The sequence below is a fragment of the Anabrus simplex genome, chromosome 10 (genome assembly GCF_040414725.1).
Source record: "Anabrus simplex isolate iqAnaSimp1 chromosome 10, ASM4041472v1, whole genome shotgun sequence".
Lineage (NCBI taxonomy): Eukaryota > Metazoa > Arthropoda > Insecta > Orthoptera > Tettigoniidae > Anabrus > Anabrus simplex.
This window is the reverse complement of record NC_090274.1, coordinates 51931877-51953230: the sequence shown is the minus strand read 5'-3', so window position 1 is coordinate 51953230 and position 21354 is coordinate 51931877. Positions and strand designations below refer to the sequence as shown.

The 21354-nt window shown below is 39.8% G+C and overlaps 1 protein-coding gene across 2 annotated transcripts in view; it reads left to right on the top strand.

Moving 5' to 3' along the window:
• The window catches only part of LOC136882038 (zinc finger protein 235), a 71121-nt gene that overhangs the window by 36264 nt on the left and 13503 nt on the right, over positions 1-21354 (top strand). The window contains exons 5-6 of one of the 2 annotated variants that reach the window (XM_067154539.2): positions 208-266; positions 6124-6230. In XM_067154539.2, coding sequence (XP_067010640.2) covers positions 208-266; positions 6124-6202 — 138 coding nt within the window. In that variant the 3' untranslated portion in view covers positions 6203-6230. Of the gene's footprint in view, positions 1-207; positions 267-6123; positions 6231-21354 lie in introns of those variants that run through there. The other variant, XM_068229506.1, reaches the window with a different exon arrangement.

Below are 21354 nucleotides of genomic sequence, written 5' to 3'. Positions count from 1 at the left end.
ACATAAGAGTACTCTCCAGCTCTACCCTGGTAAATTTCTTCCCTGAGGACTAGAAATCATTCATGACTCTTCTTTACAGGTCCATTGTGTTCGAACAAGGCATCTTTTGGGTGGTTAACCACTATGTCCCTTCCCTTTGATACAACTCCCTCATGATCTATTAGATTGGGGATATAATTGAACAGTCATGTTCTTTATTTTCCATAGGATGAAATCAGAGAAGCTCATGAAGAAGAGTGTAAGAACAGTGGAAGTTCATCTCATGAGTAAGTGTTCAACATACTTCTGTATTATGTACATTCAACCTGACAGAAATTGGCTGGCAAAGAAATGTTTAACTTTATACATTCTCAAAACATGAGAATATTAGTAAACTATAGATAACTGGTGGACAAAGGGATCTTACCACCAGCACAATATGTTCATCCTATTTCAAACAAATGGATTGTTCAACAACGTCATCTACGACGGCCAGTTTTTGTGTGGTTATATGCACAGTGTGGACGAGAAGTCTCCGTACCCCTGTGAATTTTTAATTTAAGTTATGTTACTTGCGTATGAAGTGTCCAGTATATCTGTATGTTCCCCATCATGCTGTAAGCATTGTTCTGTACGCCTCCATATTCATCTTGACATATTTCTGAGCATGTTCAGAGTTATAGTGGGAAATGCATCCTCAACATTACGCAATTCTTCCTTTGTAGTATAATGACATGCAGATACATGCGCCTTAATGACTCCCCACAACAAGTTGTCAGGTGTGGTGAGGTCAGGACTTCTCAGTGGCCATTTCAAAGGATCTAGTTTTGCTAGTGAACCGCGACCTATTCACCGTCCTGGGAAATTTTCGTTAAGGAATTTGTGCACTGCAAGAGCATAGTAAGCAGTCTTGCTGCAGCCATATGCATTCTGTGAGGCCCCTTTCCTCAAGCTGGGGTATTAACCCTGTTAGTATCATGTGTAAATAATTTGTGGCATTCACAACCCCTTCAAAAATGTATGGTCCAAGCAGATGTGTTGTCATTGCTTCCCATATCATTACATGAGGCAGGTTCCTTTCCAACTCAACTCTATAATGAGGGTTCTCTTTAGCCTACACGACAACATTTCTAGGACGTGAGCTGCGATAAATAGCACATTCATCTGAAAACATAACCTTAACATGGTTCACTGCATCTCAGAATTTGGTTAACAAAATACGGCATGCTAAAACGCGTTCATTCCGGTCTCTATCTGATAACTCGTTTGCAAACATCAGTCGAAAAGGTATTTTTTTTAAATCTAATCTTGCAATTTTGGCCATGGTATACTGAGTTCCGAAGCACGTTTACCTCGACTCTAGCACGTTTCTTCTCGTACCTTCTTCCTTCAACTCCGCGGCCTGTCTTTAACACTTCCTAAGGCAAAAGCACGTTTGTCCCAATCCATAAGTGGTGCTTTTCGCGGTGGAGCCTTATTAAATCTTTCCTGGAATGCTCGCATAATCTGTCTCTTTGTCTGTACTGTATGTTGTCGTTCGTGCACCCACACACTTGCCACTAACTGCTCCTCAATAGTGTAACTCTTATCGCTCACATCTGCCATGGCTTCACACTAACACTTGATACTAAACAGTTACAGGTGCATGGCGACTTCTCGCCTATCCTGTAGATATAGTCGGTGTGGGGGACAAAAAGATGATGTGTGCTTTCCTAGTGTTCTCCGGTACCATTTCCTTGCTGAAATTTAGTGATCAGAGTAGAATAAGTTGTCCTGTTCTGCACATTTTTTTTTTTTTTTTACATGTTCCTTTACGTTGCACCGACACACATAGGTCTTTTGGCGACTGTAGTGTAGGAAAGGGCTAGGAGTGGGAAGGAAGTGACCATTGTTTTAATTAAGGTACAGCCCCAGCATTTGCCTTTTGTGTGAAAATGGGAAACCACAGATCCCATCTTGAAGGCTGCTGACAGTGGAGTTTGAAACCACTATATCCCGAATGCAAGCTCACAGCTGCGCGCCCCTAACTGCACGGCCAACTTGCTCGGTTGTTCTGCATTCACTGTATCAGTGATGTAGTATCACAGTGGGAGGTTTTGTGTGCAGATTATCTTTCCTTTCCCTGTTGATGTTTCTGTTTTATCTTGACTCCTGTAATCATTCGTATCAGGTTTTATTTGTCATTTTTGAAGATTCGACCAAAACTTATTGCTTTCCCTATGTTTGTAAGGGTTACAACTCCACATGGTTTCCAGGCAAAATAGAATAACTCCTTATTGGTGAGAAGGTCTACCTTGTACATTTTGTGATACATCCACATTTTAAAAGTCTTTTTGTTGTTTGATAATGAGGCTTGTAGTCTTCATCCTTTTGCATCGTAAGCACCATCAGTAACACTTGACACTTCATGAGACACCATAGTGTTTTGAATTGGACTAGACAGTTGGATGCAATATGTCTTAATTTCAGAAGTACACTCCTTGAATTACATTTCTGGTTTTTATTTCTACATCTGGACTTCATTCTTCTGATAGGCAGCATCCTAGTTACTGTCAATGGTGATGCTGTCTAGGGTGATAACAGCCTTGATCGTTTTCTGTTTGTTGATTTCCATTAATTTTATTTCCTTAATGTTATTTTTCTGCTCTCATTGCTTACTTCATTGTTGCTATTCAAAAAGGTTTTAAAGTCTCCTGTCACCAAGTATTGTCATAGCTTCCCCTTATCCAGCTCCTGCCAGGTCAGAGCATTTTTAGCACTTCTCCACCTTTGTACCTCCTTCGGCCATTCCTCTTCCATCTTGTCCTAGTACAGGTTTCTTCTTCATCTTCTTCTTCGTGCACTTCTCTTTATTGAGTCGATTCACCTTGTTCTGGGTTTCCCTCTTGCTTTCTTTCCCTCAAACTTTATCTTCGTCATCTGTTTTGGTATTATTTTCTCATCCATCCATTTTACATGTCCAAACCATCTTTGTTTATTCCTATCACTTCTCTCATTTAGGTTTTCTATTCCTGTCAGCAAATATCATATTATCTGCATCTGTTTATTCAATATCCTTTGATTTTTTTAAAATTTGCTTTATGTTGCACTGACACAGATAGTTCTTGTGGTGATAATGGGATAGGAAAGGCTTAGGGAAGTGGCAGTGGCCTTAATTAAAGTGAATCCCCACCATTTGCCAGGTGTAAAAATGGGAAACCACAGAAAACCCTCTTCAGGCTATCGACAGTAGAGCTCGAACCCACTATCTCCCGGATGCAAGCTCAAAGCTGCGCGCCCCTAACCGCATGGCAAACTCACCCGGTCCAATGATTTTCATTCCCTTACCAACCTCATCAAAGGCAGTTCACTGAAGGTTACTTCAGGTTTAAAAGTTGAAGGTACTAATATTAATCATTTTACAACAGTTTTTCATAATTGTAGCATTAATAGATCAATGCATTTTCTATGAATTTTTTAACTGCAAATATATATACCTAATAATATGAACAATACAGAGGTCAGCATGATCTAGTTGTGACCACCAGTAATTTATCTCTAATTCTTCTCAATACTAAATGAAGGCTGGAAATTCTGAAGGGAGTAATTCCAAAATCAACATTTTGAGAAAATGAAACAAAAAAAAAGTGTATGTTCCACAGTGAATGAATATCACAGAATATCTCATTCTTTACTACAGAACTGGAGAATGTTTTTTAGAACTTGTAGCGTTTCACAGGTTACATACAGAAGGTTGTTCGAGATGTTTGGGAACGATGTTTGAAGGGTAATTAGCTTATGGAAATCCATGTCTCCAGCCAATGATCATGCTCAGTTGGAAAGCAAGCATTTCTAGCTATAGCCCAACAACATAATTTCCATTGCACCAAGCTTTTTCGCAGCGCTAGTATGTCTATCTTATCCCACTTCTCCTGACAGGCTTTCCAGAGGCCATTGATAGTGCATGGACATTTATTTCGTAAGACCCTTTATGAGAGTCCAAATGGACAGAAGTCCACAGGTGACCCACAGAGTTCCTTCACTTTAATGTCAGTAAAAGGAATTCTATGGATTCCATTTTCCATCTCCATTCTCTCTAAGAACAAACGAGTCGAATGAGGTGTGGCTGGATGCTTTATCTGATGCCTGATTTTTTGCCCTCCCATCCAGTGCTGGGCTGTCTGTGTTGTAAATGGGTATTAAAACCTCTTGCTGATAGTATGTTAAGTTCATCTTCACATTATTAGTGACACGGCAAATGGTTAACTTGTCATTGTAGCAGTATCCAGCGATGATCATATTGATTTCTTTCCTGGCATTCTTTATACAATGATAATTTCTTTAGTCTCTAGAGGGGTAGTAGACCAAGCAGGGTTTGTTACAGTCACTGAGGTACACACATGCTTTGTCTAATGTCAGCATATTTTTCCATCTGTCCCCAGCCAGATAGCCGTCATACATTTTTCTTGTGTTTGTGCAATGTTCCGAAATGTGACGAGGCAACAGCGTGTGAACTCTGCGCTTATGCTGCTTTTCTAATTGCAGGTCTTTGTTGACTATGGTGTTAACTATTGAAACAGATATCCCCAACTTGTGTGCGATACTCCTTTGTGGGGCAGGGATACCATCTGAGACAAGAGCCTTCACTTTCCTCATCACTTCTGGGGTATAGCTGGTGGCTGGTCATGAATTTGCCTCTCTTTTTCCCCCCTGGAATTAAGCCCAGTTGGCCTTTGCCTTATTTACTCAATACAGTACTAATCCCATACTTTGATATCAAGACATCACGCTTCTTGCACATTCCTTGGATTGCAGAATAGTTATATTTAGCAGCATTGGAAAGGGCTGTTACGTAGCCCTCCCAGTCAGGATCAATCCACGTAAGTATCGTTGCAGCTAATGTCACAAAACTGTAGACACATGTTCTCAATACTGACATGAATCATCTCTCTCCATTTTCCCATGCTCAAGTTGATAACAGTGCCGCCAGCGGCCTGCAAAATCATTACCAGAGATCCCGAATGACCTTCCGTAGTTCATGCGTTTTGCTTTATAAGAAATGTACGTTTGGATATGGACTAAGTCTATATGATTATGTCTTGGATCATTGTTGAAGTATATCAGGAAATACATTTTTAACCGAATACAAATGAAAAATGTACAAATATAATAGTTCAAATCTTGTTCAGTGTATCGATATGAAATATATTGTCTTTGTGGTTGGGGTTATAGATATAACTGTACGTTGTATAGTTCTCTATGCAGTTAAAGGCTTGACATTGTTTGATTGCTTGGGGTTGATGGTGGTTTCAAACCCCACTCTAGTCAGCTGTGAAGATAATTTTTAGTGGTGTCTCATTTTCAAACCATATGAATGGTCTGGCTCTGCCTTAATTACGGCCATTATTACTTCCTGCCTAGTGTTGTCCTATCTTATCGTTGCCATAAATTATTTAGAAAACAGAAGAGTAAAACATTCTGTTAACAAACATAATCTTGCTTGTGTTTAGTTACATCTACTAGCATAAAATAGCAACTAATAATGACTCTTAAATCAATGCTGGTAACCTGTTTTGCTGCAATACATACAACAAAATTGCACATTACTACAAGATTTCACATTTCAGAAGAGTATACGGTAAGTTACTCTGACGTATGATTTTCAGAAGTGTGATTTAAAATATTTGTGCTGTGTAAATGCAGTTTTGCCGTGCAGTTAGGAGAGCACAGCTGTGAGCTTGCATCCGGGAGATAGTGGTTTCGAATCCCACTGTCGGCATCCCTGAAGATGGTTAACCTTTGTTTCCCATTTTCACACCAGGCAAATGCTAGTGGCTGTACCTTAATTGAGGCCACAGCCGCTTCCTTCCCATTCCCAGGCCTTTCCTATCCCATCGTCACCATAAAGCCTATCTGTGTCGGTGCGATGTAAAGAAAATAGTTTTAAAAAATGCAGTTTTACCATAAATAACTTGAAATGTTTTAATTATGTGCTCTGTTTTAACTTGGAAGGAGTTTCATCTTCAGTCTTGTGTTGTGTCCTAAACTAGACGTACTCCGTTTGGTTCTGAATGACTCAAATTTTCTCTCTAGTGCTTCATTGTTATTAGAGTATTGAGGGCCCTAAAATACTGTGTACAGTGGAACCTTGATTCTCTGTTTCAGGAGAGACCGCAGGAAAAAAACGTACAAGACAGGAAAACATAAAATCCGGGAACGAATGAACCATCAACAATTTGACTAAACGTCACGAAAATGAAATATATATACTGGTGCTTATAATCTTACAAACATCCCTAAATCAAACCAAATTACATCCCCAATGGGCCTTCCGCCTACCAAGCGACTGCTGCTCGGTCTGAAGGCCTGCAGATTGCGAGGTGACGCATGGTCAGTGTGACGAATCCTCTCGGCTGTTGTTCCTGGCTCTCTAGACTGGAGTCGCTATCTCACCATTAAATAGCTCCTCAATTAAAGCTAAATGTAGAATGAGTGAACCTGGAACCAGCCCTCATATCCAGGTAAAAATGCCTGACCTGGCCAAGAATCGAACCTGGGCCCTGCAGGTGAGAGGCAGGGAAGTTAGACCGCGAGACGAGCTTCAAACATTAATTACCAGTACGCGAATTAATTATATTGAAACTTTACATTCAGTTTTACCGGGGAAACTGTCAGTTTCCTCTGAAAACTTCTTTCAGTTCATCAACTTTGATCAGCCAAAACTCTTCAAAAAACCTAATTCCTGTAACTCCAAGCCAAACAACAGTCGACCACAAGTAGTTTTTAGTTCTCTAATCTGGAGGGAATATTTTGAACATCTTCTCAATGTAAAAGGAAATCATCATGGTAGTGTTGCAAACAGCCAAGCTCATGGGGAGGAGGAAAATGATGTTGGTGAAATTATGCTTGAGGAGTGGAAAGGATAATAAATAAACTCCATTGTCATAAGGCAGCAGGAATAGATGAAATTAGACCTGAAATGGTGAAGTATAGTGGGAAGGCAGGGATGAAATGGCTTCATAGAGTAGTAAAATTAGCGTGGAGTGTTGGTAAGGTACCTTCAGATTGGACAAAAGCAGTAATTGCACCTATCTATAAGCAAGGGAACAGGAAGGATTGCAACAACTATCGAGGTATCTCATTGATTAGTATACCAGGCAAAGTATTCACTGGCATCTTGGAAGGGAGGGTGCGATCAGTCGTTGAGAGGAATTTGGATGAAAACCAGTGTGGTTTCAGACCACAGAGAGGCTGTCAGGATCAGATTTTCAGTATGTGCAAGGTAATTGAAAAAATGCTACGAGAGGAATAGGCAGTTGTGTTTATGTTTCGTAGATCTAGAGAAAGCATATGACAGGGTACCGAGGGAAAAGATGTTCGCCATACTGGGCGACTATGGAATTAAAGGTAGATTGTTAAAATCAATCAAAGGCATATATGTTGGCAATTGGGCTTCAGTGAGAATTGATGGTAGAATGAGTTCTTGGTTCAGGGTACTTACAGGGGTTAGACAAGGCTGTAATCTTTCACCTTTGCTGTTCGTAGTTTACATGGATCATCTATAAAATGGCAGGGAGGGATTCAGTTAGGTGGAAATGTAATAAGCAGTTTGGCCTATGCTGATGATTTGGTCTTAATGGCAGACTGTGCCGAAAGCCTGCAGTCTAATATCTTGGAACTTGAAAATAGGTGCAATGAGCATGGTATGAAAATTAGCCTCTTGAAGACTAAATTGTTGTCAGTAGGTAAGAAATTCAACAGAATTGAATGTCAGATTGGTGATACAAAGCTAGAACAGGTCGATAATTTCAAGTATTTAGGTTGTGTGTTCTCCCAGGATGGTAATATAGTAAGTGAGATTGAATCAAGGTGTAGTAAAGCTAATGCAGTGAGCTCGCAGTTGCGAACAGCAGTGTTCCGTAAGAAGGAAGTCAGCTCCCAGACGAAACTATCTTTACATCGGTCTGTTTTCAGACCAACTTTGCTTTACGGGAGCGAAAGCTGGGTGGACTCAGGATATCTTATTCGTAAGTTAGAAGAAGTAACAGACATGAAAGTAGCAAGAATGATTGTTGGTACAAACAGGTGGGAACAATGACAGGAGGGTACTCGGAATAAGAAGATAAAGGCTAATTTAGGCATGAACTCGATGGATGAAGCTGTACGCATAAACCGGCTTCGGTGGTGGGGTCATGTGAGGCGAATGGAGGAGGATAGGTTACCTAGAAGAATAATGGACTCTGTTATGGAGGGTAAGAGAAGTAGAGGGAGACCAAGACGACGATGGTTAGACTCGGTTTCTAACAATTTAAAGATAAGAAGTACAGAACTAAATGAGGCCACAACACTAGTTGCAAATCGAGGATTGTGGCGACGTTTAGTAAATTCTCAGAGGCTTGCAGACTGAACGCTGAAAGGCATAACAGTCTATAATGATAATGTATGTATGTATGTATGTAATCTAATAAAATAAAACACATTAGATGCAAAAGCGCCCAACATGATAGAAAAATCCCTTTTTTATACCTTTCATTGTAATTTGGTCACCGATATACTGTTCATAGTTTACGGAAATCTTTTACCACATAAATTAGGCCTATATCGACTTTTAAAGGTTATGTTGAACTCGAGAATATGGTTTTGAATGTATCGATTCTCAAGTTCTGGAATGCATTATATTCACTGTCACTAATCATAATCAAATTGGAAGGAGAAAAAATATCATTAATACTTCCACAATTACAGTTATTCATGACCTTGAGCTCAGCTGGAATGTGCGCTCGCCGTACAAGTCGGTACAAGTACGAAATGATTGAAAGCTTTTAAATGTAAGGTGTGCGGTTTTTATAATATTTTAACACAAAAACATGAAATTCCCAGGCTTATATTAGGACCAAAACAGTCATAATCAATTCCAAAACCTCCCATGGCTTTATGTACGTAAGGTATAACATCTGTTCTGGTCTTGATAACATAATCGTATACGATAATATTAAAATACCGGTACTAAATTTGTGTTACTTAAGAAGGAGCCGTTTCGATTCCTGCCTGAAAGCCCAGTGACTTTGTTCCGTCTTCAAGTAGAGCTTTCAAAATGCGCCCTGTCTCCTTCCAGTTGTTGTGAATACTCTCTGCTTTATGGTTTCCGAGAATTCTCTGAACAATACCAGCCGAATGCGATGCTAAGATGGTCTCTTATGCAAGTTCACCGCCAATCGCTTTTCCAGTATGGTACAGTACTTCCTCAAATTACCGCAATGTCAGGACGTTAACACCAAGATCTGTAAGTATGCCGTAGCCATTCTTTCATAAAATATGGTTTCTTGGAAAACACATGATCGAGGATTTAGCGTTTATGGGACTGAAATTTCTGGACGGTTCATCCGGGAATTCTTTTCTTCGAGGAATGGATAATACAGGATTTTTACAATGTGTTTTAATTAGGATGCTCGTGTGACTATGTAATTTGAATGAATAATACGGGAAAACATAGTTTCCGGGAATGTATAATCGAGGTTGTACCATAATAGCAAACAACTGAAAAGCGTAGAGTAACCAGTGGTAGGCTAAATGCACATTGGCTTTAGTGCTAATGTCCCATTACAGCAGTCATATGAAGCAGATATGACTGGGCAATTTGGCCATGTGGTTAGAATCATGCTTGCTGTCAGGAGGTAGTCAATTTGAATTACACCATCAGCACTTGCGAGGGTGGCTGTACCCTCCCAGTACTGTTCCTTTCCCATCCCTCCAGCACCAGAAACGTTTGATGTGTTAGTGCAACTTTAAATAAGTAGCAAGGAAAGTGTTGTGAGCTTTTCTGGAATTAGGTCCTTTTGTGAGACCTTGGCCTTTGCAATTATAACTTTTTGGCTCAAAATATATTTTGGTAAAAAAATACCATAATTATAAGCTCCATTGGAATTTCTGGGCTTTTTTTTACTGTATCCTGCTAATGTCCCCTGTGATTAATGGGTTTGGAGGAAATTTTGGATGAATTTATAACTGCATCATTTGCACCGGAAAGTAGATGAATAACTGCCTGTTAATGCATATCCATAACTTAATTATTTCTTTCATATGTAGTCTTTTCTCATCGTCCTTTATATTCTTTCTATCCTTTCCCCCCCTTTTTCCATGCATTTTAGACTTAAGTTCTTGCTTCATCTCCTTAATTTTCATTCCTTTCTAACTTTATTTTTCATTGTTTTTGCTTTTATATTTCATTTGAATCTCCCTTCCCCAACATTTCTCAAGTTAATGATTTTTTTTTATTGTGTATTCTCCAAGTCACAGATGTAGAAACACCAAACTTATAGCAAATGTTGCAATATCAATAAATATCTTCATTGAATATAAAAGAAAATAGTGAGCCCATGAGTGTAATGACCAGTTGATTTCAACCCTTTTGGCATTATTACAACAGTCATAGTCATACGAGGGTTGGGGCAAAAGTCATGGCAACTATTTTTTTCCTTGAAGATACCAGTCCGGTTGGAAAATGTGACATATACAGATGAAAGGACAAGATGTTAACTACATGTGTGGACAATGAATAGCACTGAAATATCGTAACACACTAATTTATTACGGTAGTATACAGGGCAATATGGACTTTCCGGTGCAACAGAATGACAACACTGTACACATAAAGTTGACATGGCAAAGCTGGGCCTAAAGACCCTCAAAGTAGTCCCCTGCTACTGACACCACCCGCTGCCAATGATGTGGGATATACAATATTATATAGTAGGAAGGATCCTCCTTTCAATACTCCGTTGTTAAGTTGAACCAAATAGAAGTTACAACCTGTTCATTTGGGACCAGTTTCAACACATTTGAAGTGTCATCATCAGCCAATTAGCAAAGCAGTGCAAAAATTAATACATAAAGATCCAAAAACAACTAACACAGTGATCACAGATAAAAAATTAACAATATTTCATGTCGAAGCAATTCGAGTTGATGTTCATAACACAATGATCATAGTCAAAAGAGTAAAAAGAACACCACTATTTCATGCTAAAATAAATCTAGTTGAAGTTCATAAGCAGGTCTAGTACAATCCTGTTATGCTGCATTCATATATGAAGACGTATGAAGATGATGTATTTGAGATCGATAACGAGTTAAAGGATTTGTTCTAATATGCAGACTTTAAGGATAACTTTAACTTTAAATGATGTGGGACTCACTGAAAACCATCTGCCTCAAAATTTGCCACACCATGTGTGAATCGGCTCACCTGTTGGCACAAAGTATTAGCAGTGTCCACTCATGTTGCAAACCACCTCTCTTTCGAATGAGATCAAAGTCACAGGGCGAAATGTCGGGAGAGTGCGATGGGTGCTCCAATTCTTCCCATCCCCAATGTCGCAGTGGCTGCCCTACACACTCTGCTTCATGTGGTTTTGCATTCTCGTGCAGGATTATTGCACTGTCCACAAGATCCGGATGTTTCTCCCGAACAGCACGTCGTACCTGTTGCACCAGGAAGTCCCTGTAGTATTGTGCGGTCACTGTTCTGACAAGTGGAACAAAGTGGCAAACAATGACACCCCTGACGTCATACGCGATAATCACCATCGGTTTGACTGGGGAAGGATTCTGACGGACCTTCTGCCTCCTTGGTGATCCAGCATGTCGCCACTCCGCGGACTGACATTTCAGTTCTGGTTCATATGTCCTGGCCCAAAATTCATCCATGGCGATTATTCGTGACAAGAATTGATCGCCAGCCTGTTGCCAGCGTGCAAGGTGGTCGGAGCATATTGCATAGTGCACCCACCTTTGAACTTCCGTCAGTGCGTGCGGTACCCACCGCGGTGCAATTTTGCGCAGTTGCAGCTCATTACGCAATATCCTGTTGATGTTGTGTTTCTAGATGCCACTTGCCCTCTCTAACTCTAGCAGTGTCCATTGTCTGCCTTTATCCAGGAGCTGCTCGATGACGGCACGTGCCACGTCGGTGCGCACACTGACAGGTCATCCTGAACGTTGCTCATCACTGGTTGACACACGTCCTCGCTGAAACATTCCTACCCATCGTGCTACTGTACATTATGGTAGGGCATTATTCCCAAGGGCTTCCACTAATTCACTCTGACATTCCATCGCATTTCTCCCTTTACTTTCTCAGAGAATGGCTATTTTGATGTAAGCACGCTGCTCAACACGGGTTACTTCCATCTCGCACGACACTCACCAACTGACTGATTTCACAGCCCTCGCTGTGCTACTACCAGCTATCACAGAGTCATCTGTTGGTCTGCATACGCACTATGCCTGTCCACACATCACATATACGTTTGTGATCCATCCACATATCTACAAGAAAAAAAAAATAGTTGCCATAACTTTTGCCCCAGTCCTTGTAGATTGTGTTTATCTTCAAAGGATGTGGACAAAATTAGCATACAGGCTTCCTACAGTTGGTCTTTAAAAGTTTGTAAGTTGTCATATCTATTAGATTTTGCCAGAAAGCATAAATATAATCATAAGTAAAAATAAAATTGATAAAATGTTGTAACTGGAAGGCTTGGAAGTCTTTGGCAACGTTGAAAAAGTGAAATTAGATATATTTGATCTGCATTGTTTGAGATGAATAGAAAGAATAAACTGAATGGCAAAAATTACTAAGTAAAACATATTTCCTAGATTTGAGGAAGAGAGTTATTTGGTGTTGGAATGCACTGAGTGAATTGATTCATTGGAGATTAAATGTTCACTGTTCTTTTTATTATCTACTATCTATTTATTTATTTATTTATTTATTTATTTATTTATTTATTTATTTATTTATTTATTTATTTATGTATTTATTTATTTATTTATTTATTTATTTATAATTGGTGACTGGAAATGGAAAACGACCTAAGTGCCAGAAGGCACCTGGTGGAGAAATACGGACAAAACAATTGCTGTCAAGAATATGGCACTAGCGTTGTTCTCCATTTCCCTCTGCTGACACATGTGACATTTTCCAGGTCGTTACGCAGCACAATAATGAATGACCTATCATTCTGTTTCGGTACATACTCAGTGCATTTAGGAACATTTTATTGAGTGGTGTATGTATGTACTCATCACATTTCATCTCTCACACATTGTGATGTAAGCCTACATACTATCTAACGTTAGAAGGGTAAACAAATGACACATTACTAGTTACGTTTTATGATTGTGCACTTTTTGTAACTGAACGACACACCAAGTATCTTTCCTATACACCATAGTACCTGTTAAAGAACACTGTTATCATCATTATGAAACGGAAGATAAAATACATGCAGGATGTGTTATGAAGTGGATAATATCCGCATATGAATGTTACACTGTACATGCTTATGAACACAAGGTTTCTTCTCGACACAGCTGACGATAGTAATCTCTATACTTTACATATAAGTAATCACAGAGCACCAGCAGATCCTTCTTCTTTTCTGCACTGATATCATGATGCTTCTGCATATGCACATTTTCTTTGTTTTCTTAAATATCTTGTAGGACACCCAATCACTATCAAATGACGTTCTGACTACTTTAGGGTGTCGGTTACTCACTCTAATGTGTGAGGCTTTACTGAGCTGCAGCTTGGTAGTATTGATGTACTCGTTGGCGAGAGCTCCAGAAACAAACCAATCATATTTACCCATTTTAACTATCTTGAATGGTTTTTTTGGTCTTGCGGACTTAATAACAGCCTCTAGCTCATCTGGGATCACGGTTTTCATTACTCATTTCCTTTTCTCAATGAGACCGAAATCCCTGTCACATGTCATGAAACGATGTCCGGACAGTAAGAATTTTAAATCAGTAGTATCAAAATGGTCTTTAGCAACTAAATAAATGTGTGTTTTTGTTTTGTGATGCGTAGTTGTTACACCATATAACAATGTTTCGTTTGTTTGTATATCCGGACGTCATCACTTTGAATAAACAAGATGATATTTCATTACCCCCTTGACCTCCACTCCCTTCATCCCACAAGCACATGAAACTGTTATTGGTGCCTGAATCATGTATACATTGTTTATAGCAAGCTAGTTGTCATTAGTAAAACATACTGGAATGTGTGAGGATCGGAACAAACAGAACCTGTTGCATATCCATACTCACTGTGAAGGTACTGTTGGTGGGTAACTGCGAATCACAGATATCACTTTTCATAAGTGTTTGTGTTTTTTTCCGCTCACTCTACATGTAGCTGTAGTCCACTGTTGGCCTTATGTCGTTCCGACTCTGAAGACGACTTTCACAGTGGCCTGCAGCTTGTCACAACACTGGCAAGTGTCTGTTCTGGGTTTAGCAATGGAGAGTGTCTTAAAATCGGTCTTGAAGATTGCCGCAGTAGTATTTGTATGCCACCTTATTGCTGGATACTTTTCTTTGAACACAGTAAACATCCGGTGGTAACTTAAATCCAGACTGAGATATTCTGTCTGTGATTTCTTCCTTCCGTAATGACTGCAATCTCGGGGAAAGGAATTTATATGGCTTTTCACCAGATCCCTGTCATTTGTGATGAACTTAACCTTATGCCTGTTTGGGCCTTCACTTTTCCCCCTTCCATCTTCATAAACCATAACACCTTTCTTTTTCTTTCTTTGAAGTGTCCGAAGCCACCGATTTGTCATAGCAAAATGTCCTTGAACGTCTTACTGCACACTTGCACATGCTCACCTCTTTCATTAGGGACACTGTAGCACACTGTTACTTGTCTCTTACTTTCTGATGGATGGTTGTATGTTCCATGTCGTCTTCTGTTTACGTTCACAAGTTCCAATCTATTTAAAAGGTAGGTACCTTGCTCATTTTTACCCAAAGTGTAGAAATGGGTGAACAGACTCTCCCTCTACTCGCGTAGTAATGTCTTACAAGCATATTTACTCTTACATGTAAGTTGTTCTGATGGTGCTTTCTTGCCAGGAATCTCACGACCTGTAGATGTTGTGTTCTGTTTATCGTTGATTTGTAAACCTTCTGAGACATATGAGGTTCCATGTCAGTTCATGTGCATTACACATACAAAATGTAATAACATGTCACACAACCACTATAACAGCACTGGCTAATACTATGTAATGTATTGCGAGCTGAGCACTACACACATTGACAACTGGACCTCCCTAGGCACTTGCATCACTCTCCTGGCCACAGTCACTAGCACTAGTATGCTTGAAATGCTAATGCTATCTGTGTACTGTACTTGGAACTAATATAAATGTTTCTGGTACATGTCGTAACAAAAACCTCAAAATGACATTTCTACTCAATTAACCGTGTTAAATGTTATGAACTCCATATGAATGAAGTTGAAGAATCGAGATGGTTTATTTGATTATTGAGACAACTATCTCATCTTGCAGATTTTTCAACAGTTGATATTTCTGTTGCAATATGATTTTTATGATAAATATTGTTAATAGGTATTTTGAGAATTGAAAATTTATGTTTTTGATACAGCAATAGTCAGTCTTATTACATTTCATTTGTTTAGCAACGTCTTCATCTCTTTGTGATGACAAGAATTTATTTTTGTATCAAGTGGAAGTAAATGCATTACTGTTTATCTCTTTAAAAACACTGGGACCCGCTCTCTCCAGAGGTCACAAATATTGAGTGCCCAAGCCTAGGGTATGGGTGAAGACCCCAATGGCCTCGGTGGAGGAGAAGGTGGACTTCGCTACGGCCCCGGTGGCGGAAGATGTAAGTTGTAGCATCTGTACTCCAGAGGATAGGCTACAGAAGGTGTCTGTACTCCTTTGGAGTGGCCTGAAGTAACACCTGGCAGTAGGTATAAAATGCCTTTGTGAGTGCGACCCCATCATAATAATAGCCTATATGTGGTATGGCACTAGGAAATCAACCTCGGAAAAGGCTAGGGCTTCCCCTCCTTAAAGCGACATGCAGTTCTCAGGGTACTGGGGGAAATGTGAGAAATGAGCAACCAGTAACCAACATTAAGATAGCAATAGTCAGTCTTATTACATTGACAGGAAAGGGGAAGGAAGTAGTAGATTTCATAGAGAAGTAGAAGGTAGAAATTAAGGGGCTGATTGAAGAGAGATAGAAAGGTGATAGAAGGAAGAAATTGAGGAAAGGATGCACATTATACTGGAGTGGTGGCCAAGAGGCAATAAACAGAGGGGAACTAATCATTTTGAGGCAATTGGAGGAGTATGTTGAAGTGGTAGAATGTGCGAGTGACAGAATAGTGAAGATTAGACTAAAAATGAAGAATGAAGTGATGGACTTCCTACAAATGTATGCACCATAGATGGGAAACAGGGAAGAAGATTTTGAAGGATTCTTGGGGAAATTAGAAAGAGAAATTTCAGGTGTGGAAGGTCAGAAACGAGAGACAAGGAAAGGAAAAAGTCATTGGTTTATATAGATGTGGGAAAAAGAATCGCGAAGGAGAGGAACTAGTGGACTTCTGTGAAAGGAATGGACTTATAGAGGGGGAAATACATGGTTTCGAAAGAAAAATAGCTGAGATATTATGAGAAGAACAAAGTCCGTAATTGACTACTTTTTGGTGGAAAAGACAAATCGCACGAAATTGATGGATGTGACAGCTTTACCAGGAGAGGCATTTGATGGGGACCATAGAGTTGTGGTGGCAAAATTACAGTTGGGAAAAATGAAAAAACTAAAAGATATAAGAGAAAGCAAAGTAGATGTTTGGAAATTGAAGGAAAAAAATGTACAGGAAGATTTCAGGAGAGATTGAAGCAACAAATCCCAGTTACTGAAGTGGAAAATGTAGGAGTGGGCCAATTTAAAAAAGGCATTTGTTACTGCAGCAGAAAATGCTTGTGGCAGGACATCTACAAGAGTGAAAGAAAAGGAGACACCATGGTGGAATGAGGAAGTGAGAAATGTGGTGAAAGAAAAGAAGGCAGCCTGGCGAGAATGGAACCGAGATCAAACAGGAGAAAGCAAAAGGAAGTATTCAACATTAAACGGAGCTCTAAGAAGGTGGTAGGAGAAGAAAAGAAGAACAGTTTGGAAGAATTTACACAAAAAATGAAAGCGGATGTAGGTAAGGGTTATTCTGTCCGAAGGCAGGTCCGAAACTCCGCAGAGGTGTTCCTGAGCCGGAGTTTACGTGCGGTAGGGTGGTCAGTTCCTTTCCGCTCCTCCATTCCCTTACCCCCACCAACAGCGCGTGGCAACCCATCCAACACCTGACCACGCCCAATGTTGCTTAACTTCGGAGATCTCACAGGATCCGGTGTTTCAACATGGCTACGGCCATTGGAAAGCGGATGTAAGTGGCAGTAAAAGGATGCTGTATGGAGAGTGTGAGGACTCCGCAACAGAGTATGATATAGCAGTGTGGGAGGTGGAGTTAGTGGTACAAAAGATGAAGATGGGAAAAGCAACAGGAATGGATGAAATCAGTTGGGAAATGATAAAGGCTGCTAGACCTGTTGATATGCAATGGTTGTACTGACTACTAAAGTGTATGTGGAAGATTAGGAATTAAGAGGACAGAAGGTGTTACCACAAAGCTAGTGAAAAATGGAAGTAGATGTAAGTGGCAGTAAAAGAATGCTGTATGGACTTATAAGAAGTAAGAGGACAGAAAGAATTACCACAAAACTAGTGAAAAAGGAAGATGGGAAACTGTTAACACACCCAGAAGAGATAAAGAGAAGATGGAAAGAGTATTTGTATGAGCTATTGAATGTGAACGACTGTATAGGGGAGATAGAAGCAATAGAGTGTGAGGACTCCACAACAGAGTATGATATAGCAATGTGGGAGATGGAGTTAGTGGTACAAAAGGTGAAGATGGGAAAAGCAACAGGAATGGATGAAATCAGTGTGGAAATGATTAAGGCTGCTGGACCTGTTGATATGCAATGGTTGTACTGACTACTAAAGTGTATGTGGAAACACAAATTTGTACCAGAAGACTGAAAAAAAGGGATAATTATACCAGTGTTTAAGAAAGGGGACAAGAAAGTTTGTGGTAACTATAGAAGAATCACACTTATGTGTCAGGTAGTTAAAATACTGGAAAGGATTTTAGAAAGAAGAATGAGAAGAAAGATTGAAGGAGAGTTACAAGAGGAACAATATGGTTTCAGGAGTGGATGATATACAGTGGACCCAGTCTTTAGCATGAGACAGCTGATGGAAAACAACTGGGAATACGGAAAGGATTTGTCATGAGTTTCATACATATAGAAAAGGCGTATGATACTGTACCCAGAGAGAAGGTGTGGGAAACCATGGATTAATAGACTCGGAAGGGAAGTGTTAGAAATGGTGTAAGCAATGTACAACAAGTGTGTTGTCAGAGTGCTGACCCCGGTTGGAAAGACAGAATGGTTTAGGAATAAGACTGGACTAGGACAGGGGAGTGTGCTGTCACCTCTTTAGTTTATTATGGTCATGGACAAAAATTGTAAAGGAAACAAAGGAAGCCTGTGGAGATAAAGAGATGAAGATACTACTATTTGCAGATGATGATGTGATCTGAGGAAAGAACAGCAAAGAAGTGCAACAACGACTAGAGGTTCTGAACAAAAAAATTGAGAAGTATGGCATGAAAATCAGTACAGAGAAAAGCAAGACTATGGTGTTATCAAGAGGGAAAAGGCAAGGAAAGGGCACTGTGAAAATTGGAAGTCAGAGTCTGGAAATTGTGGACAGCTTTAAATACCTAGGAAGTGAATGAATGCAAAATGCTAGGGTGGACATGGAGATTAGCAGGAGAGTATAGGAGAGTAATGCATTCTGTCACAGTGTAAGAAAACTTGATTGGAACAAGGAAGTACCAAGGAAAAGTTAAGAGATAATGTACAAAATGTACTAAGTACCCATACTGACTTATGCAGCTGAGACTTGTACTTTGACTAGCAGGCAAGAGAGTAGAATTGAAGCCAGTGAAATGAAATTCCTAAGAAGTATGATAGGAAAGACAGAGTGAGAAATGAAGATGTTAAGAAGGAAGTTGGGATAGGAAAGCTAAATGAGAGAGTTGAAAATAATAAACTAAGGTGGTTTGGACATGTAAAGAAGATGGACGAGAATAGAATTCCAAAAGAGATGCTGGAGGCAAAGTGCGAGAACAAGAGAGCAAGAGGAAGACCTAGAACAAGATGGATTGAATCAGTGAAGAGCGGCATAAGAAGACGAAATTTAAACTGGGACAAGATTTTGGAAGAGGAATGGTGGAAGGAAAGAGGAAGATAGAGAAGTGCCATAAATACCCTGACCTGGTAGGAACTGGATAAGGGGAAATGGTGATGATGATGTTTATCTTATATTAAAGCAATATAAGATGTAAGGACGTTTATACAACCTATGACAATAAAGTTCGGTGAATGAAGTCAGAATGGTCGATCCAGCAATACTGGTGACACACAATGCTGCACCTGCGTAGCAGCAGGTTTTGATCACCTGATCCCAACGTTGTTCAGTTGAGCATCGTGTGTGTGCCATTTAAGACCTGTTTGACACAGTGCGTGTTTAGTGCATTAGTTCTGAACTGCGAACAAGAACATGAATGAACAAAAGATCAGTGTACAGTTTTGTTTTAAGCTTGGCAAGACACGAAAAGAAATGCATGCGATGCTGGTACGTGTTTATGAAGATCAAGCACTGCCCTTGAAGTGTGTGTACGAGTGGCTTGCCCGTTTTTGAGGAGGCCCGGAAAGTGCTTCTGACAACACCTATAGCAGAAGACCAACGACCGCCATCAGTGACGAAAACACTCAGAAGGTGAGGACATTAATCACGAACAATCGACGATTAACTGTGCGCACGATAGCAGATGAAGTGCGGATTAACCGTGAATCCGTGCGACAATTCGTTACCCAGAAGTTAGGGAAGAGGAGAACATATTCTAGTCTTGTGCAACATCGCTTGACTGCCGATCATAAGCAGGCATGTTTAGAGGCTTCACAGGATTTTGTCGAAACGGCGGATGCGACACCAAATTTCTTGAACTGTATTGTCACTGAGGATGACACCTGGTGTCTCAGGTACGACCCTGAAACAAAATGGCAAAGCATGGAAAGGCATTCTCCGGGATCCCCTTGTCCGCAAAAAGTCAGAGCCGAAAAGTCACGCATCAGACTCACTTTGAAAGGAAATAGATTTGATTATATTCCTGACATCCAACGAAACGTGATGAGGCTTTTCAACATCATCCCAAAGGAAGCCTTCTCGCCAAGTTTCCAGGACATGTATCGCCGATCTCAGCAGTGCATAGTAATGGGAGGGGACTATTTCATAGGACAGTAAGGTCTCTGTCATGCATTGTTCATCTATGTTCATAGTACAGGACTATTCACCGAACTTTGTCACAGGTTGTATAACCAAAGCACCTTGTTTATGGATTATAAATTGGTGTCACTGTTTAACTTTAATAAGACATTTAATTCTCATCCTAACACAATAAATATGTGCAGCTGTTTTTGTCAGTAGAACAACTAAAACATGCAATAGTCTAGCTGTTAATGTCAGCTATAAAAACTGTAGGAAGGCCTTTCACAGAAGGGACAATAACAAACATTTGACAGGCAGTCATGCTACATGGTCCCACACACCTAGACAATGTGAGGAAAATTTGTACAGGCAGTGGTAGAATTACTGTACAGGTGCAGCTAAATCCTGAGAAGAGTATTTCATCTTCACAAAATGATCAATGTGCTTCTCAGTGTGTAAATTAATAGTGTCCTCACTGTAAATATTTCTTGTCAGATGCACAAGGTGTTCACGTTTGTATACGTAATGCTCACTCTATCATACAAGGACATTCGTTGATGTTACATTGTCATGAAGGTAAAGATCAAAATCAGATACTGCCTAATAGTCAACCAACTAAAAATACACCAGTAATTCACAGCCCCATTACTGAAAGTTCTTATCCATTAGCAGAATTTAAAAAAGATGGATTGGCTGCAAAACTTTGCATTGTCTGCCAGACGATGATTTTGACACATATTTATGATTTTGATAGGTTTCTTAGCATCAGCAGTCCATTTCCTCCCAGGTCCCAAACACTTAGCTTAAGAATATTACCAGTATGGACAATATCAAGTTAATAGAGATACACAAAGTAAGTATAAACTTGAACAAGCTATAAAATGGGATACAATACAGAGCAAAATTTTAATATCAGATATAACACAATATTTTGGTTATAATTGACAAAAGAAAGCCAAGTCCCAACTGACGAGCCTAACTTAGCACACGAGGGCGAAACGCAGGCAACCAAGAATGAGTTAGCTGGAAAATTTATAATGTCCAATAACGGACCATTATATTGGTATTATAAATTTACTCATTCGGGAAAAATATTTTAGGTTCCCTATGGGAATCAACATCTACATCATTTGATGGCCAGGCAGGCATCTATTTTTGGAAATGAGA